Genomic DNA, 18,526 nt, shown 5'->3' with positions numbered 1-18,526 from the left:
GACAATTAATCCATTGAAATTAAAAATAAAAAACATAAAAGCAAGGTCAAAAAATTAGCTGCTTATTTGAAAAGGTTTAATTTAATATTTTAATGAGTTGAGCAAGAAAGTATGGCCACCAATAAAAGCAGTTTAACCATTTAAGCCATTCAAGGTTTCCAACTACCCCAACTAACTATAAAGAAAATTTAAGTATTTTTGCTATCCTTAACTAAAGTTACCTATTTCCAACTTCCAACACTCAACCTTCTCTATTTTTTCAATTCTAGATACTGATTTTTATTTTTTATTTTATTGTAAGTAAACTCAATAAAACCAAATTAAACCAAAGGGTTATGATATTTGCAAACAGAGATATATATACATGCACTACGTAAATCTCCATTGTTTTGTCTTTTTCAACTACAATTATCAAATATATTTTAATGAGCGGAGTCGGTTTTTTTCCATGAAACATTCTTAATGATCATGACCGACATTAATTAATGCATTATATTCTTAAGATTTATGATTCATAAACAAAAAATAGATAAAATTGTATAATACCAAATCAAACTATATTGTTATAAAATAAAGAAAAAGATAGATAGCAATTCTTTAAGACAAAAAAAAAAAAAACACATTAATTCATTTTGTAGAATTCATCTAAAATGGCCACTTCTAATATAAAAATTAAAGAAATGGACCGATTTGTTAATTGCCAAAATTATAGAAGAGAGGAGAAAGAGAGAGAATTTTTTTTGTAATAAAAAGGGTAAGAATTGAGACCCATTTTGGTAATTTGAAATGCACAACTGCCTCATTTAAAACCCCAACGTTCCCTCCTCTCAGTTTCAGTATTCATCATCGCTTCTCAAACAGAATTCTCCAAACAATGTCGTCGACGGCGAAAAAGTTCCCGCCGATTACAAAGTGCAATGAGTCGACGACGACTTCCTACGGTTCGATCGCAGCAGATCTCGATGGAACGCTTCTCATCTCCAGAAGCTCCATCCCTTACTTCATGCTCGTAGCCGTTGAAGCTGGCAGTCTACTCCGTGGCTTCATCCTTCTCCTCTCTCTACCTCTCGTCATCTTCGCCTACCTTTTCGTTTCAGAAGCCTTGGGAATCCAAATCCTCATCTTTATTTCTTTCGCCGGCCTCAAGATCCGAGATATTGAGCTCGTCTCACGCGCCGTCTTGCCAAGGTTCGTACTCGATCGGCCGTTTCGAATCCCTAATTAAGTACTCGATTGATTGTTAATGATAACATTTGTGGTTTATTTATTTTCATTTAGATTTTACGCGGCGGATGTGAGATCGGAGAGCTTCGATGTGTTCGACAAGTGTGAAAGAAAGGTTGTCGTGACAGCCAACCCGACGTTGATGGTGGAGCCGTTCGTGAAGGAATTTCTTGGCGGGACCAAGGTTTTGGGAACGGAGATCGCGGTGAATCCAAAGACCAAGAAGGCCACCGGTTTCGTCAAAAGTCCCGGCGTTTTGGTCGGGAAATGGAAGAAGATTGCCATTGAGAAAGAGTTTGGTGGCGACTCGCCGGATATCGGTATTGGGGACCGGGAGTCTGATCACGATTTCATGTCTCAGTGCAAGGTTTTTCTTTCTCTCAATCATTATCATCTTATTATTACTCTTAAAACACTATCATATAATGATAATTAATTTAAATTAAGATTAATTATAAAATGTACATATATCCTCCAATAATGCACGTCCATGACATGATGTCATGATTATTGATCAATAATAATTTTATAATTCTTACTCACAGTCTTGCTAGTTAATTAACTGGTATAAAACATGGAAGCCACATTATAAATTCAAGTGTTGCTCTTTTTGGTAACGAAAACTATAACTTTTTTGCTGATCGGTTATAGTTTTGATGGGAGAGATTTTCTTGGTCGATCGAGTTTCTGTTTTTACTTGTATTATTAGTCATATTTTGGAGTGAAAAGTAGAAGAAAAATTAATATGTGATAATGTGAGAATGGGTTTGACGTAATGAAAAGTAGGAGAAAAATTAAAAAAACTAGTCATATTATGAAATTATGAAGTGTGGCTTGCGGGCCCCAATTGGGACCCATTGCCTTAACCATTCCCCAACTGCATTCCAGCTAAGACGATTAGGTGGTCCATTCTTAAATTATTATTTCATGTCGCATTTAATATACTTCAATGAAAGTCAGTTTTAGGGCGTGTAATGTTTATAATAGTAATGTTTATATTCATACTTTTGTAGGCTATTAAGATATTCACATCAAAAAAAGATAGTTTGAATTATTACGTAATTACGTCATACCCTTATATATACCATTGAATTTGAAACTTATATCATTTACAATAATTATAATAAACACAAACATTTTTTTTATCCTTTTGATATATATATATAGTCATATCATATACCATAGGTAGTTTGAAGTATGTTGAAACAAAAAGTAGGATAATTAAGAGAAGGTGACCAAAGGATAACTTGTGGTGATGAACTAATATATAATTCGTCGTGAGAAGTGTGGTCACACAGGCACAGTACACAAATTAAGTTACTCTGTGCAATTTCCTTTCTGATCTATTATTGGCAATTAAAAAAAAAAAATACATTTAAGCGTCACAAGTACAATTTGCTTTCGAGAAATAGTTATCTCTGATTAATATTATGACCGTGCAAATTGCAATAGCTATTCAAAAACCTTTGATTTTTTTTTTCTAGATGAACATATATAAGACAAAGCTATAAATAAATACAATTCAAATAATTTCGGTGTGATGTCCTTTATAAGTCGTGGATAATTATTATTGATAGTAGTACAGTAGTACTCTTATTACTCTTTTAAACGATTAATGTCTTTATCATGAACTTGTGAAGTACACTAAAAATTGGATTTACTAACATTTGAAAATTTTCAGTAATATTAATGGTTTTAATAACATTTGCGAAAAATGTAAGATATATTCATGTGAGTAAAGATGCATAAATGTCATTATGTTCTTTTCTAGTGTCAATTGGAAAAATGTCACTAATTAAAAATACTTAAATATTAATTTTATAATAAAATCTTATATATTTAGAACATATATGTAAGACACTAATAAGGTGCTAATTAAGGTGATGTTTTATAATTGATTAATGACTTACTATACTCTTTATTAAAATATAATAAATGAGATGATATTAATTGCGATAACAATATTACACCTCATACCTTTTAACATTTCTAATATATTTAACATATATGAATACTACACAAGCGAACTAGGAGGCGTTTGGTTGGGAGGAATAAAAATATAGGAATAGGAATGGGAATAGGAATAAGAATGGAATGGAATAAAATTTAAAATGGATAAAAAAAATTGATAAAAAAATAATTAAATTTTTTTTCTTGTTACATTGGAATGGTCATTTCTTCCTTTTTAAAATGGAATAGCCATTCCACCAAAATGGTGGAAAGAGCATTCCATTGGAATGCCATTCCAATACTTTAAAATGCAACCAAACAAAGGAATGGAATGAAAATTATTTTCTTTCCATTCCATTCCATTTTATTACCTCCAACCAAACGCCACCTTACTTTCGCTATAAATCATTAGCTAGGTTAATTAACGTATAGCATTTAATACTATTAAAACAGCATAATATATTATATTAATTGCATGCATGCATGACTTTATTTTAAAGAAAGAAACATGTATCATAAATATTCATTAATTCTATCTATATATAATTGGCCAAGCAGGAAGGTTACATGGTGCCCCCAAGCAAAACAGCCACTCCAGTCGAACTCGATCGCCTTAAGAACAAGATAATCTTCCACGATGGCCGCCTTGTCCAACGCCCGGACATACTCAATGCCATCATTACCTACCTCTGGCTACCCTTCGGTTTTATCCTCTGTATCCTTCGTGTCTACATCAACCTCCCCCTTCCCGAGCGCATAGTCCCCTACACCTACGCCATGCTAGGCATCAAGCTCAAGATCCGTGGAAATCGACCTCCACCGCAGAGCCCCGGAATTCTCTACGTTTGCAACCACCGTACCGCCCTGGACCCCATCATTTGCGCTATCGCCTTGGGCCGCAAAGTGTCCACCGTCACCTACAGTGTCAGCAGGCTTTCGCGCTTCCTCTCGCCCATCCCCGCAATTGCGCTCACACGGGACCGCGTGGACGACGCGCGCCGTATCTCGGCGCTGCTCCAGAAGGGAGATTTAGTGGTATGCCCGGAGGGCACCACGTGTCGAGAACCTTACTTGCTGCGATTCAGTGCTTTGTTTGCAGAGATGAGCGATAAGATCGTGCCCGTTGCAGTGAACTGTAAGCAGAGCATGTTTTATGGGACGACTGTGAGAGGAGTGAAGTTCTGGGACCCATACTTCTTCTTCATGAACCCCAGGCCCACCTACGAGATCACGTTCCTTGATCAATTGCCGGAGAGTATGACGTGTAAGGCCGGAGGGAAGTCGTCGATCGAGGTGGCCAATCACGTGCAGAAGGTGCTGGGTGATACTCTGGGGTTCGAGTGCACTGGATTGACGCGGAAGGATAAGTATTGGTTGCTTGGGGATAATGATGGCAAGGTCGAGTCTATGTATAATAATAAGAAGTGAACTAGTGAATTGATTTTGGGTTTGGGTTTACTATTTTGTTGGAATCCTGCCATAGTTTATTATTGTTATCTCTATTTCATTTTATTTTTAATATTATAACAATAACACAAATAGCTAATGCCTAGTTGTATTTTATATCTTTCTTTGGTAATGACAATGATTATGTGATAAGCATTGAATTTCTTCTCTTTTTTTGATCTAGCTATATATTTATGCTCTCTTTTTTCCTTGTTTAGTTTATATCCATGAACGATGTACCATAGCAGATCGATTGGGTTTCATTCAAAGTGGGCGTTTTGAATTTCGTAGAAGAAAGAAAATACTATTAGAATATTTCTAATTAAGGAAATAAAATAATATTATTGATTCTGATAAATGAATATTTTATATTCATTGAATCTTGACAGAATCAATTACGTAATATTCTATATATGGTCAGATTTCTATATTCATTACCTGATTTGATTTCCTAAATTAATTGTCAAAATATTCTGACAATTAATGTGGCACAGATACTGATGGAGTATCTCACCTATAAATATAGGGTCTCGGTCCCCGAGCTCCTCACTCATTCTGTTCATAACAGCAAATTCCATCTAAAGAGAGTTGAGAGAGCGAGGAAGCCCGATTACCCACATCAACCAGTTTCCTTTGCAGATCAAAGCTTATGTGGGTTTGAAGCTCAAGAATCAATGGCTGGAGGTATTTCGATCCTTATTCATAATGTATATATGTTTGATTTAATTCCGCACTTTATACATTATCATACATATATTTCAGTTTATACAAATAAATGTCTAACAGTTGGTATCAGAGCAGTTTTTATCTCTGTCTTGATTTTAGTTTGAGTTTCATATATATATATATATACTCGTATATACAGTGTTGATATTTTATATGGTTTAATGTGTATATATAAGTATATATGTATATATATATACATATCCAGTATTGGTTTTTGTTTGTATATATATTTTATATACATTTTCTTTTCATTTACGTATATATATTCATATTTATATACATACTTTTATATTAATATTTCATAATCTATATGTTCATATATATATGCACATTCATATTTATATTCATATACTGTGTGTATACATATAATTTTCATGTATATATGTTTATGTATAATACTCAATGCTTTCATATTTTTGTTGCATAAAATTGTATGTAATACTCTCTTTCATACATTAATGATGATTTTATGCAGTATATATACATTGTATACGAGTATATATATACATGAAAATTTTATTTTTCGGTCTATAATTTTTCCGTTTTCATTTTCGGTATTTATTTAAATCCTCTATTCATTACTATATTCATATAATATTTTAGATCGATTTTATGAATGAAAAGGATTTAAAACCCATCTGAAAACTGAAAAAATTCTCTTAAGAACACGATCGGACCCGAAAGAATTTTTTATGAAATTAAATTCTACATTTTACGTGTTTTCGATGCTTGAAATCAATATGGATCTCTTAATTTATTCATTTAGATCATTTTGGAATTGGTTTCATGAATTTTGGTCATCGGTGTTGTTTTTCATGGCAGTTTTTCAAAAAAAAAAAAAAGGAAAATTAAGAAAAATTTAAGAAAATTTCGAAATTTTGTTACTTTGATTTATTTTTGGAATTTTATTTTATTTCCTTATTTTTGTTGATTTAGTCAATTAAATTACATTTGTTTAACTTTCCATTCTTATTTAACATATATCTTCATATATTATATGTTATTTAGTAATAAATTATTATGGAAAGTTTCTAATTTGGTAAATTAATTACATGCTTTTACATGTAATTACAATAATTGTGATATTTTAAGAATGTGAATATTTAATTATTCTACAATTAAGTGCGCAATTATTATATTTATTTACCAATTAAGTAATTTATTGATTAAATTAATTGATAATCTGCCATTAAGTATATTCTTTAATTTTGCATTTAATTGATTTCATATAATTAATTGTACTAATTTGTATATTTACCTTATTTATACAAATTAATTATTAGTACAAATAATTAAGATATTATATGGTTATAAATGCATAATTAATTACATATCATGGAATTAAGCATTTAATATATTATCATACAATAATTGTTTTAATTTGTATTTATTTGGAAAATTTATTTTTAATACAATTAATTTTGATTTGTATGATTTAAATGCTATACATAAATTCCTTTTATAGTGCTAGATATATTTAGAAATGTTCAAACATTAAGATAGGTTGAATATTTTATCTAGCACATTAAGTTTCATAAAACTTCATAAAATTATTCATAAAATATTCATAAAACTTCCTAAAATGAATAAAATATGAATAAAATGTAAGTAATTTTGTGGTTTGACATAAGAAAACATGAACTTGGGACAAATGCTCATATCTAGAACGGGTTTTAATGATCTTCGGACGACCACACTAGGAGCACTAATCTCAGTGATTGTCTACTATGTTAATAACGAAATTACTTTTAGGTAGAGCCCAATACCTAATGTCATAGTGAACCATATAATTTTATATAATTAGGGAGTAGCCACAGCATCCTTATTTGTATAAAATTATACATTAATTAAAATTCACCTTAATGGACATAACTTGTAATTAATTATATAGGTATAATAATTTTACCCCACAGGGATTTTATTATATTTGTATAATTAATTAGGATAATATGTTAAATTAAATTCTCTTAATTTACCCCACAGGGAGTTATGGGGATTTAATTTAATAGTGTTATCACAAATTTAATTAAAGATAGATAATAAACCTTCATTTTCCAAAACTAAATGTTTAATTAAATCTATCATAAAGTTCATCTAATTTTATTAAATTTAACATTTAGCCCACAGGCTATTTTGGATTTAGTAAAATTTTAATCTTCAGTTTATACTTTGGTGTCTAGTGAACCACATAATTTTAAATAATTAGGGAGTAGCCACAGCATCCTTAATTATATAAAATTATATACATTAAGTGGATCAAGATCACATAATGGACATGAATTATGTGAACATAATAATCTTACCCTACAGGGATTTTATTATATTTACATAATTAATATGTTAAGTTAAATTCTCTTAATTTATCCCACAGGAAATTATGTAGATTTAATTTAATAATTTTATCATAAAGTATAAAATTTTGAAACATTTATAAATAATTAAGTGTTTCATACCTTTCATTGAGATAGAAATATTAAACTTTAAGTTTTTCATAAATTGTGTAAATCTATCATAATCTACATCTAAATCTAATCTTATTAAATTAAAAATTTAGCCCACAGGCAATTTTTGTTTAATAAGATTTCATATGTAAGCATGTTTATTCATTGGTAAAAACATGATTCATTTAAACCTCAAAACTATATATGTAATTTTATTACATCACTATTCATAAATTTCTTCCATACCAGTAGAAATTTCCAAAAATTTATTCTGATAACTTAATCTAAAATGTACAGTTTTTATTAAGAAAAATAAATCACACTTTATTATCACCAATAAATTTTAATTTATTGTGTATGAATTCATTCTAATATAGTTAATGTGATTATTAACACATAGTGGATTATTTTAGATTGTTATTCCACATTCATAATTTCTTGCAAGGTTTACAAATAAACCTAAGAAAGTCGATAGCTTGTGACCAAATCTTATCCACAGACAAGATAAGTTCTCACATTTAGAAGTTTAAGGAACAAGCAATATAGTAGTGGCTTTGTTTTAAAATTGGCAAAGACCTTTATGTTCCAAGATTCTATTGAAACTTGATTTAGACACATTTAGAGGTCTTTACTACAAATGATGTCACTCATAAAGATATGCAAGTTCAATCTGACAATAAGAAATGTGTTATTAATAAGAATTCTTCTACATTATAGCACCAAAAATTATGGAACATATCTCCATAAATAGAATAAATGTTAGTAAATGGTGGGGATCTTCATTACACTTGATTTTACTAACTTTATTTAGAACTTGTGTGAATTTCATTAAGAATATGTATTCCAACAAGTCAAAATCGGTGCACATTAGAATTCTATCATATTAGAAATCATACAAGTCAATTAATTTTGAAGACATGGACTCAAATTTTGCATCTCATTTTTAACGATTACTCACATAAATTATTTTTCTACAAAAGTATAGATTTATATGTTTCAAAGACATTTAAATCTTAAGTAGAGAAATAGTGCATTTTGCATATTAAGATAGTGAGATCAAAAATAAAATAGAGAATATTACATTAAAATTCGTGAGTATGGATAAACTCCCAGTGTATTTGTAAAGTTTCTTTAAAAGCATGGGTTCATTGCCCGATACATATGCTTGGTACACCCAAATTATAGTGTGTAACAGATTTAAGAAACTAAGCATTTTTTGGACATGGGGTGGAGCCTACATAGCAAACTCCAATCTTTCCTAAATCTTTGTCTATTGATACTCAACAATGGGGTGTACATATCGAATCGTGTTCTAACCAAAGTTGTTTCTCAAACATATTTTGAGTTGTGATAAGGTTGAAAACCGACTTGATGACATGTACACATTTTATAAATACCCATATATAGTTAGAGTACAATTGTCAAAGAAAAGATCTGGGCCCTAAACCATAAATGAGCATATTTCATTTGAAAAGCTATAAGGTTTAAGGGTTACATATTTTATTATCCATCTCACAACACTAGAATTGTGGAATTAAGAATTGACTTGATCAGTGGGAGTGATCAATCTAGGAACCTAGTTTCCGAGAAAGATCATTCATATTTTCTCAAACTTCCACCTCAAGTGTTAGATTAATTATGATTCACAACAACCCTTAAGATTACTGGTTATTGAGAATTCATAACTAATCATTAATAATATACAAGTCATTGGTAAAATTCTAATAAGTTATGTTATTTAGTAATTGCTTACAATTTCTAAAATAACATGCTATTGAACCATTTGCTCTTTTAAGAGTTTGTTGGTCCATCCTTAAGATAACTTATTAGAACAGTAAGATCAATGTATTCTAGTGATCACATTTTGTACAATAAGAGTTCAACTACAATATTAATTTGAGACACAAATTAAATTATAGAATGATAAAGAATTGAAGTTGTAGTACAATATGCCATGAATGAAGAAATGAATATCTTAAATAGCAATAAAGTTTATCTTTAGTAAAGTTGCCTAATGGGGTGGAGAACATTAATTAAGCATAGGTTTTTTCACCAATAATATTCATTAGGCAACATTGAGAAACATAAAGATATAAAAGAATATTCATTGCTAAGAAGTTCATTTTGAACTAAGAATCAATAACAAAGGAGATTTACATTCTCACTTGTTTTTATAAAAGATTCTATTATAGACCTTGGCCTTTGTTGCTTGTTTTAATTCATTAATCAATTCCAAATAGTGAACTAGAGGAGAAGGTATATAGACTGTCATAAAGATTTTCCTCTAATAGTGGTGAACATATGCAAGCTTAAAGTGTCTACCTGTAGATTAAAACAAACATCTCACAAATTGGTATTAAATCATCTTTTCCTTTAGGTTTGAAAAGAGAATTATGGAAATAATTATATACCAGAAGGTTAGTGGGAGTAATATTTGTTTTATACGTTGACAATATGTTACTTGCAAATGATGATAAAAGTTTTCTATATAAGTTGAAATCATTCATATCTTAAATTATTATTTTGAGATAAGGAATATAAATAATATATATAATTTTAATTAATTAGAGAGTAGCCACAGCATCTCTGATTAAATAAAATTATGTATTATTCATCAGATATAACCTTTATCTTTAAGTGTGATAAATTCAACTCGAACTAGCATCTGAAAAATGATGTGGAGTGAGAATAAATTAAGAACATTCATTTGCTTCTATTTTAGAAGCCTAATGTATGCCTAAGAGTCTGAATAAGACTTTGCATTACATTTGTTTCAGGATCGTTAAGTAGTATCAGAATAACTAAAGTTAAGACCACTTTATTTTTCATACAAAGTGATGAGGTATCTTTAAAATACTAAAAATTATATTCATACATATTTTAAGATGAATTGACCATCTGGAAATATAGTTAACCAATTAGATTCTTCCACACTTCACTGGTTATATTGATTCACGTAAGTCAATATTTTATTACAACCTTAAGATTACCAGTAAGTTATATTGTGGAGAATCTTGATTGTTATTTTCACTATAGAAGTCACATTCATTTATTGTTTTGAGGATACATCTCGTATGATGTATTATAGAGTTTCATAGTAGGCCTAGAGTTCAGAATTACAGTTTCATTAGGCCATTAAGAAAATTTTGCGATAAATTCAGCTACAATATTTATGGCTAATAACTCTAAGAGTACTGGTCGAAGCTAGCATATCGACATTAAGTATTTAGCCATAAAAAAGGCGTGATAAGTGGTCATTAATCACGCAAACTGAATTGGGTGATCGCATAGATCCTTGACTAAAGGCATGCCGCAACACAAATTCAAGGATCATAAAGTAAATATGGGATTCAGTTAACCCATATGCAGTTTTTTTATTTGTACAACCAAAAATTATTTAATGAAACTCTAATTTCGATATTTTCTCATATTTATGTGCACCTTAATTTCATCTGAGAAAATTATCGTAAGAGGACCTGAATAAACATAAGGGTTAGGGTTTATTCACTTAAGTACATTGCCACATAAAGTACATTGTTATATAATAAATATATCGTAATACATGGAAGATAATACTCGACTTATAATGAGGACATATACATTATGATTCGTATGTTTATTATATAATGAGGAACGTTTGGGTTTGAATGTTTTAGTTTAAATGCTGACCAAGTGGGAGAATATTAGAATATTTCTAATTAAGGAAATAAAATAATATTATTGATTCTGATAAATGAATATTTTATATTCATTGAATCTTGACAGAATCAATTACGTAATATTCTATATATGGTCAGATTTCTATATTCATTACCTGATTTGATTTCCTAAATTAATTGTCAAAATATTCTGACAATTAATGTGGCACGAATCGATGGAGTATCTCACCTATAAATATAGGGTCTCGGTCCCCGAGCTCCTCACTCATTCTGTTCATAACAGCAAATTCCATCTAAAGAGAGTTGAGAGAGCGAGGAAGCCCGATTACCCACATCAACCAGTTTCCTTTGCAGATCAAAGCTTATGTGGGTTTGAAGCTCAAGAATCAATGGCTGGAGGTATTTCGATCCTTATTCATAATGTATATATGTTTGATTTAATTCCGCACTTTATACATTATCATACATATATTTCAGTTTATACAAATAAATGTCTAACAAATACTATATTACTTATTTATATGCAAATTGAAAAGTGAGCCTTTTTTTTTCGATGCAAGAAAGTGAGCATTTTCAGTCATCTTATTTCTTACTTAATGATCATTGCAGCTTCTACGGAAACGGAATATCACTGCACAGTGAGCATTTTATGTTGATTTTAGGCTTTGCCAACCTAGCAGTACTTACCTTAATAATATATTTAATTTGTTTTTTTTTTTCTGCCTTATTTTATTTGATTTTATTAGCATTCTTTTCTTCATTAGATAACGTATTAATTTTTTTTTATTAGAGTTTCACGAGCTATTAATCTAATCAAGTTATACGAGATATGTAATTGTTCTTTGCAATAGCGTGTTACAGATAAAATAGATCAATTGGAGGATTTATGCTGCCTTTTTTTATTCTTGTCAATTAGTTTAGTTATATGTAGAATTGATATTGTGTCGGATCGGACCATCAAGAAATTTTACAGTGTTGACCGATAGTGGCGTAATGTGCCTAATTAAAATCACACGTCTCCAAGTTTCGTGTCCCATCTCTATTTAAATGCTACATTATTATTATTAAAATGCTACATTATTTGTTTGTATTAATATATAAATAATCAACATAATATATGTTTAAACCAAAAAATAAAATATATAATTTTTTATCTTTTGAGTCTTGGTAGATAAGGTGCAGAGAGGAGACACCAAATTATCAAACGGAAAAAAAAAAAGAAAAAGAAAGAGAGGAGACACCAAATTTTGGGACTTTTTAATTCTGTAATAAGTGGTTAATGCAAACGACGTTTAACAAAAATCCCATTGTCGTTCGATTGCCTATCACAATTTAAGCCCAACTGGCGAAAAGTGAGAGGCTTGCCACGTTTACAATTGAGGATATTCCACGTCCCTATGAAATATGCGGTCTGTGAAATACGAAATAATATAATAATGATTTATTTAATAGTTAATATATATACATATTACATATTTCTTAAAATGTACTTTTTCAATAGCTTTTCCGGTCGTTTTCGACGGTGGAATTAGGGAATTTGGACCTTCTGCGGTGAACAAAGAGACGCATATTTCACTCTTCAGATTCACCGAAATACCCTCGTTGAACTTGTAGACCACCGAAAGATTCTGTGTGCGATTCAGGGGCACTCCCATAATTTCGTTTTTGCTTCAATTATAGCCTCTCAATTCTCATGTTTACTGAAGATGATATTCCACGTGGCATGATTACAACACCTCGGGTTTTAACGCCACTCAGATTTTTTTCCCGCTTTTAAAAATAATAATAATAATAATAAGAAAAATCTGAGAAGCAAAAATTGAACGAAGAAACGCCGTTGGTTATCCTCTCAGCTGATCCGAGTCTCTGACACAGAGAGAGAGAGAGAGAGAGCGTTAAAAACGGCGACGTATTCGAGGAGAAAAAGCACTGGTAATGGATACTGAGTTTGTATAAGTAGCTTCTTCTATTGGAGCTGATTGTTTCAGTTTCATTGAGCTCGTTTTTACTGGTGTCGGAGCAAACAGAATGGCTATCGGAGGTTTGATATCGAATCGGAATTTCGGTTCCTTTATTGGCTCAGGTATAACCTCGCACTCGCTGCTTATCTTATCCATAAGTCCAATTCTAGTTTTATTTCTATTATTATTTATTTATTTTCTGACAGATTATGTTGGCACATTTCTTTCTTTTTTAAACAGTGATTTGGGTATTCTCTTCCATTGTCTTCTTTTCAATCGAATTTAGTTTTTATACCAGTCTTGTTTATGAATTGTGTTAAAAAATTCTGTTTTAACTGCTGAATTTTCATTCGAGAGGTGTCTGAGTTTACATTGGACTGAAACTTAAACTTGTTTCACTAATCATGGAGCAAATTCCTGTGCATGCAGCTCCTTATCTTTTATTAGTTTTTTCTTTCTTTTTTTAATTTTTTTAATACACGCACATAGTTATATAAATATCCATAATTAGATAAGGAGATATTGCATAGAATCGATTGATTTCATTGTTGCATGTATGATTTCTTAACGCTTTTACATAGATTAATATATAAAAAGTTATACAAATCTTAAAGCAAGATTGGTTTGATTGTTTGTGGGAACCTCACATTTTCTACTTCCATTACCAATAGGATTTTTGCATTTCATGGAGTGTATGTGAAGACCAAAATAAAGGAAGAGAAGCAATTCAATGACTAATTTATGGCCAACTCTACTATTTATAATTTTATAGCCCTTTTAGCTGTTGGCTGTTATTTTTTTTTTCCTAATTGGAAACTTTTGCTAAATGTTATGAGTTAAAATCGGATGAGAGTGGCTGCAGGGATTTTAGTACAAGAACAGTAATATTGCATGGAGATATCTCTCTGTTGGCCATGCAGATCTATTTTATGTTTATACCCAAAATGGCAGCTTGTGCCATATGTTTTGATTTGAAATAGATTTGAGTTGAGAGTAGTGACAGGGCTTGCTATCTCTGTCAGAAAAATATGCAATTGCATTCAGATACATTTGCAATGCACTCATTCTTTCAAAGTTCGTAACTTTCTAATGCTCATTTGTTAATGGCAGGTAAAGTCTGTACAAACAAACAGGCTGTTTCACATCACAGAGGAGAGCGTTCAGGGATTGTTACTGTACGATATGGTCAAGAGAGAATCGGAAATCGAACTTTATGTACTCTGGGAAATAATATTTATAGATCTAATTACACATATGGCCATGTTCTTCATGCTACTGGCTCTTCAAAAAAGAACCAGTGGATGTCAATAGGGAAATTTAATGAAAGGCAACACCCTCCATCTCTGCAATCTAGTAAAAGGTGTTGCAGCAAAATTTCTAAGCAAAGAGTTAGAGCAATATGTGACAGCAGTCTTTCTCCAAATGCATCTTGCAGCACTTGGAGCAAGTTTAGAGTGTTAAATAATCTAGATGTAAGAAATGAAGTATTTCATAAGTCTGCAAATGTGAGGATCAACAGGACCTGTGCTTATTACAAGTCTGAAGATTATGACATAAATGATGCAAATGTGGAGCCACGTGTGTCTGTGGACGGGTCAGGCGAAGCTGTTTTAGTCAATGGTAATCTGCAAGAAGCATCTTCTTGGTGGCAACAATTTCCTAAGCGCTGGGTGATTGTAGTTCTCTGTTTTTGTGCATTCCTATTGTGCAACATGGACCGTGTGAGTATTTTTGTTTCTTACTGAGTTAGATCCTCCTGTTGTTGCTCCATTATTGCAGCATTGTTTCACAATATATGGTTGTACTGTTCTTTGGACTGGGATAGTAACTCTTACACATGTTGATTGGTTGTTATCGTAGTTCTTTCTAAGTGATGGGTTTGCTTACTACTTTGACATCTTTTTTGTAGGTAAACATGAGCATTGCAATACTTCCCATGTCGAAGGAATTCAACTGGAACAGTGCAACAGTTGGCCTGATTCAGTCATCATTTTTCTGGGGTTATCTACTTACCCAGGTTCTAACTCAATATACTTAAATCTATCCGTTTGTAGATTTTTGATTCTCGTATTCGTGTGTTTCATTCAAATGGTCATGCTTCTGCTGTTCTATGGCTGTACGGCTGTAAAGGATCTGATTTTGTATGCTTGAATTTGCACTTTTGACACTGTTTGGTGTTTAAATTATTTATATATGTACTCTTTATCCCAACAAAGTTAAGAATGGCTATCTTTTTTTCCGATAACTATATTATAATTTATGTGGCATGTAGATTCTTGGTGGCATATGGGCAGATAAAATTGGTGGGAAGCTAGTATTAGGTTTCGGAGTTGTCTGGTGGTCAATTGCAACGATTTTGACGCCGATTGCTGCGAAAATTGGACTTCCTTGTTTGCTTGTCATGCGTGCTTTTATGGGGATTGGCGAGGTAGGATTTTTTTTACTTGTTTAGTTTTTTTTTTCTTATGCTTGACTGCTTTACAACACATAGTCCAACTATTGTTTCTTCAATCAGTAGCTATTTATGTCTACAGGGTGTTGCCATGCCTGCTATGAATAACTTACTTTCTAAGTGGATTCCAGTGTCAGAGAGAAGCCGATCTTTAGCGCTTGTGTACAGTGGCATGTATCTTGGTTCTGTCACTGGATTGGCTTTTTCCCCTTATCTAATCCAGAAATTCGGATGGCCATCTGTGTTTTACTCTTTTGGCTCCCTTGGAAGTATCTGGTTTGCAGTATGGCTAAGTAAAGTATGTTTTTCTTTCTGGACAAAAATCTGATTAACATCTTACAGAAAAATATTAGAGCAATACAATTAGAACCAATTGCTGAGAGGACAACTCTCAAACAATACAAAGTCACCAGTTGATTTTATTATGAATTCTCATTTACCAATTAAATTGTAAACCAGCTGCTATCTTGTTGGGCAATCATCTGACTGTAATATTGAGCATGATTTATGTAGAAGATATAAGTTGTAGCTAAGATGCTCTTTAGATTTCCTTGTGGAAGCTAAAATTTACTTTTAACTTTTTTCTGTGTCTAACTGTATATGTTATTTTACCAGGCATATAGCTCACCGAAAGATGATCCAGAACTTAGTGAAGAAGAGAAAAAATATATTTTGGGGGGTAATGTATCTAAGGAACCTGTAACAGTCATTCCATGGAAGTTAATTTTATCTAAAGCACCTGTTTGGGCTCTTATTATCTCCCACTTTTGCCATAACTGGGGCACCTTTATTCTTTTGACGTGGATGCCGACATATTACAATCAGGTAATTGAGTATACTCTTGCTATTGCACAAACTTTGTCATGATATTGAAAGGATTTATTTTGACAGACACATTCTAAGTTGCATGGTGGATGAACATGGTTATTTTCAACCTCTGTATAATGTTGGTTTCTTTCTCAGGTTTTGAAGTTTAACCTCACAGAATCTGGTCTTCTCTGTGTTCTGCCGTGGTTAACTATGGCTGTGTTTGCAAATATAGGAGGTTGGATTGCAGATACTCTTGTGAGCAAAGGTTTTTCTATAACATCAGTTCGTAAGGTAAGAACTTGCATTGGTATGAATCCCAGTTGGTGTTCATGCACTGCGAAGTAGAATTAATTAGAACATTGACTATATAAAGTTGACTAGATACAAAACCAAATACCAAGTAAACCATATTCTGGGACATTTATATTGACTAGATAAATGTTTACAACTTAAATACCCATGTAAAGTTGAATCATCACCAAAGTGAAATTAGCAATTATGGATCGAACTCTTTATTATTAATCTTTACAAGGTAATTTTAGGAGTATAGAATAATAATTGGTTGGTTCTATTCTAAATTCTTTTTACCCTGCAGATCATGCAATCAATTGGCTTTCTTGGTCCAGCCTTCTTTCTCACTCAGCTTAGTCATGTCAAAACTCCTGCTATGGCAGTGCTCTGCATGGCATGCAGTCAGGTAGGCACAAGTTTAACATGAGTTGGCATCAAGCAAAGTTAAGCTCTTAAAAATGTAAAAAGAAAGTCATCGGCATCATACCTCTTCTATATTTTTATAACTATGAAAGGAGATAAACTTCTTGTACAATGGAGATTCAAATAAATGATTCTATGAGGAAAACCTTAAATAGTAATTTATCAACTGTTACTTATTTGCTTTCTTCATTATTTTGGGACAGGGATCTGATGCATTCTCACAATCTGGTCTATATTCCAATCACCAAGACATTGGACCACGCTATGCTGTGAGTATTAAATTTGACAATTGTATGTATATAACAGCTGTAACTCCCTATGAGTATAGCATTTACTTCTTAGTTTGTGCTTGAACTATTTGTCCTACTTGTGTCTTGAGAATTATTTAGAATCAAGCTTACACATATCAATTACAGGGAGTATTGCTAGGACTGTCAAATACGGCTGGAGTACTTGCCGGCGTCTTTGGTACAGCGGCAACAGGTCTCATACTACAAAAAGGTACAAGTTTAGCCCTGCTAATCTAATGCCTTTTCTGAATTGCTACATTATCTTTTTCTCTAGTCTAAACTATCAACATTGTTTCTTATGCAGGTTCTTGGGACGATGTATTTAAGGTAGCCGTTGCATTGTACATCATAGGTACAGTAGTTTGGAACTTGTTTGCAACCGGAGAGAAAGTGCTGGACTAAACAAGTGCAAGAAGAGAAAGAAATGAAGGAAGAAATCAGCACATTAGACTGGTACAGAATGCAAAAATTTACAGAAATGGAGAGAAAATCAGAAAACTCTATTTTTAAAAAAGGAGTGATGCAGGTAAAGTGAAATCCTGCTGAGAAAACTAGGCTGATTTTAGTGATTTTGTAACAACTTGTGAAGCACTTAATCACTTGATCCTCACAAGCTTTTGGGTAAATGGACTCATTTTTACAGGTCAAATATGCATTTACATTTTAATTTCAATTCAGAGAACTTCTGTGTAACTTCCTGAGCCCAAGAATCTTCTTTTAGTTATTTATTTATTTGTTTTTTTTTTCTTTTTCCCGTTATTGAAAGCCTCAGCCTAGTCTATCCATCTCAACGCTGCTATAGGACATTTATTCTTATGTGAAGAAATGACGACTTCCTTTTTAAAATATTGAT

At 31.7% G+C, this 18,526-nt stretch overlaps 2 protein-coding genes across 2 annotated transcripts; both read left to right on the top strand.

The window, feature by feature from the left end:
• Positions 1-225: 225 nt before the first annotated feature.
• LOC115706483 (probable glycerol-3-phosphate acyltransferase 8) lies at positions 226-4,781 on the top strand. The gene is made up of 3 exons (XM_030634144.2): positions 226-1,188; positions 1,279-1,591; positions 3,733-4,781. The coding sequence occupies exons 1-3, from the start codon at positions 875-877 to the stop codon at positions 4,600-4,602; spliced, it is 1,497 nt and encodes a 498-aa protein (XP_030490004.2). The 5' UTR covers positions 226-874; the 3' UTR covers positions 4,603-4,781.
• An 8,280-nt stretch (positions 4,782-13,061) lies between these two features.
• On the top strand, positions 13,062-18,366 carry LOC115706481 (ascorbate transporter, chloroplastic). The gene is made up of 11 exons (XM_030634142.2): positions 13,062-13,529; positions 14,518-15,128; positions 15,317-15,424; positions 15,680-15,835; positions 15,942-16,157; positions 16,475-16,684; positions 16,823-16,960; positions 17,265-17,366; positions 17,587-17,652; positions 17,800-17,884; positions 17,978-18,366. Exons 1-11 carry the CDS (start codon positions 13,475-13,477, stop codon positions 18,073-18,075), a joined length of 1,845 nt encoding a protein of 614 aa, XP_030490002.2. The 5' UTR covers positions 13,062-13,474; the 3' UTR covers positions 18,076-18,366.
• Positions 18,367-18,526: the final 160 nt, after the last annotated feature.

This window comes from Cannabis sativa, chromosome 1 (genome assembly GCF_029168945.1).
Source record: "Cannabis sativa cultivar Pink pepper isolate KNU-18-1 chromosome 1, ASM2916894v1, whole genome shotgun sequence".
Taxonomy (NCBI): Eukaryota; Viridiplantae; Streptophyta; class Magnoliopsida; order Rosales; family Cannabaceae; genus Cannabis; species Cannabis sativa.
This window is presented reverse-complemented; position numbering and strand designations above follow the sequence as displayed.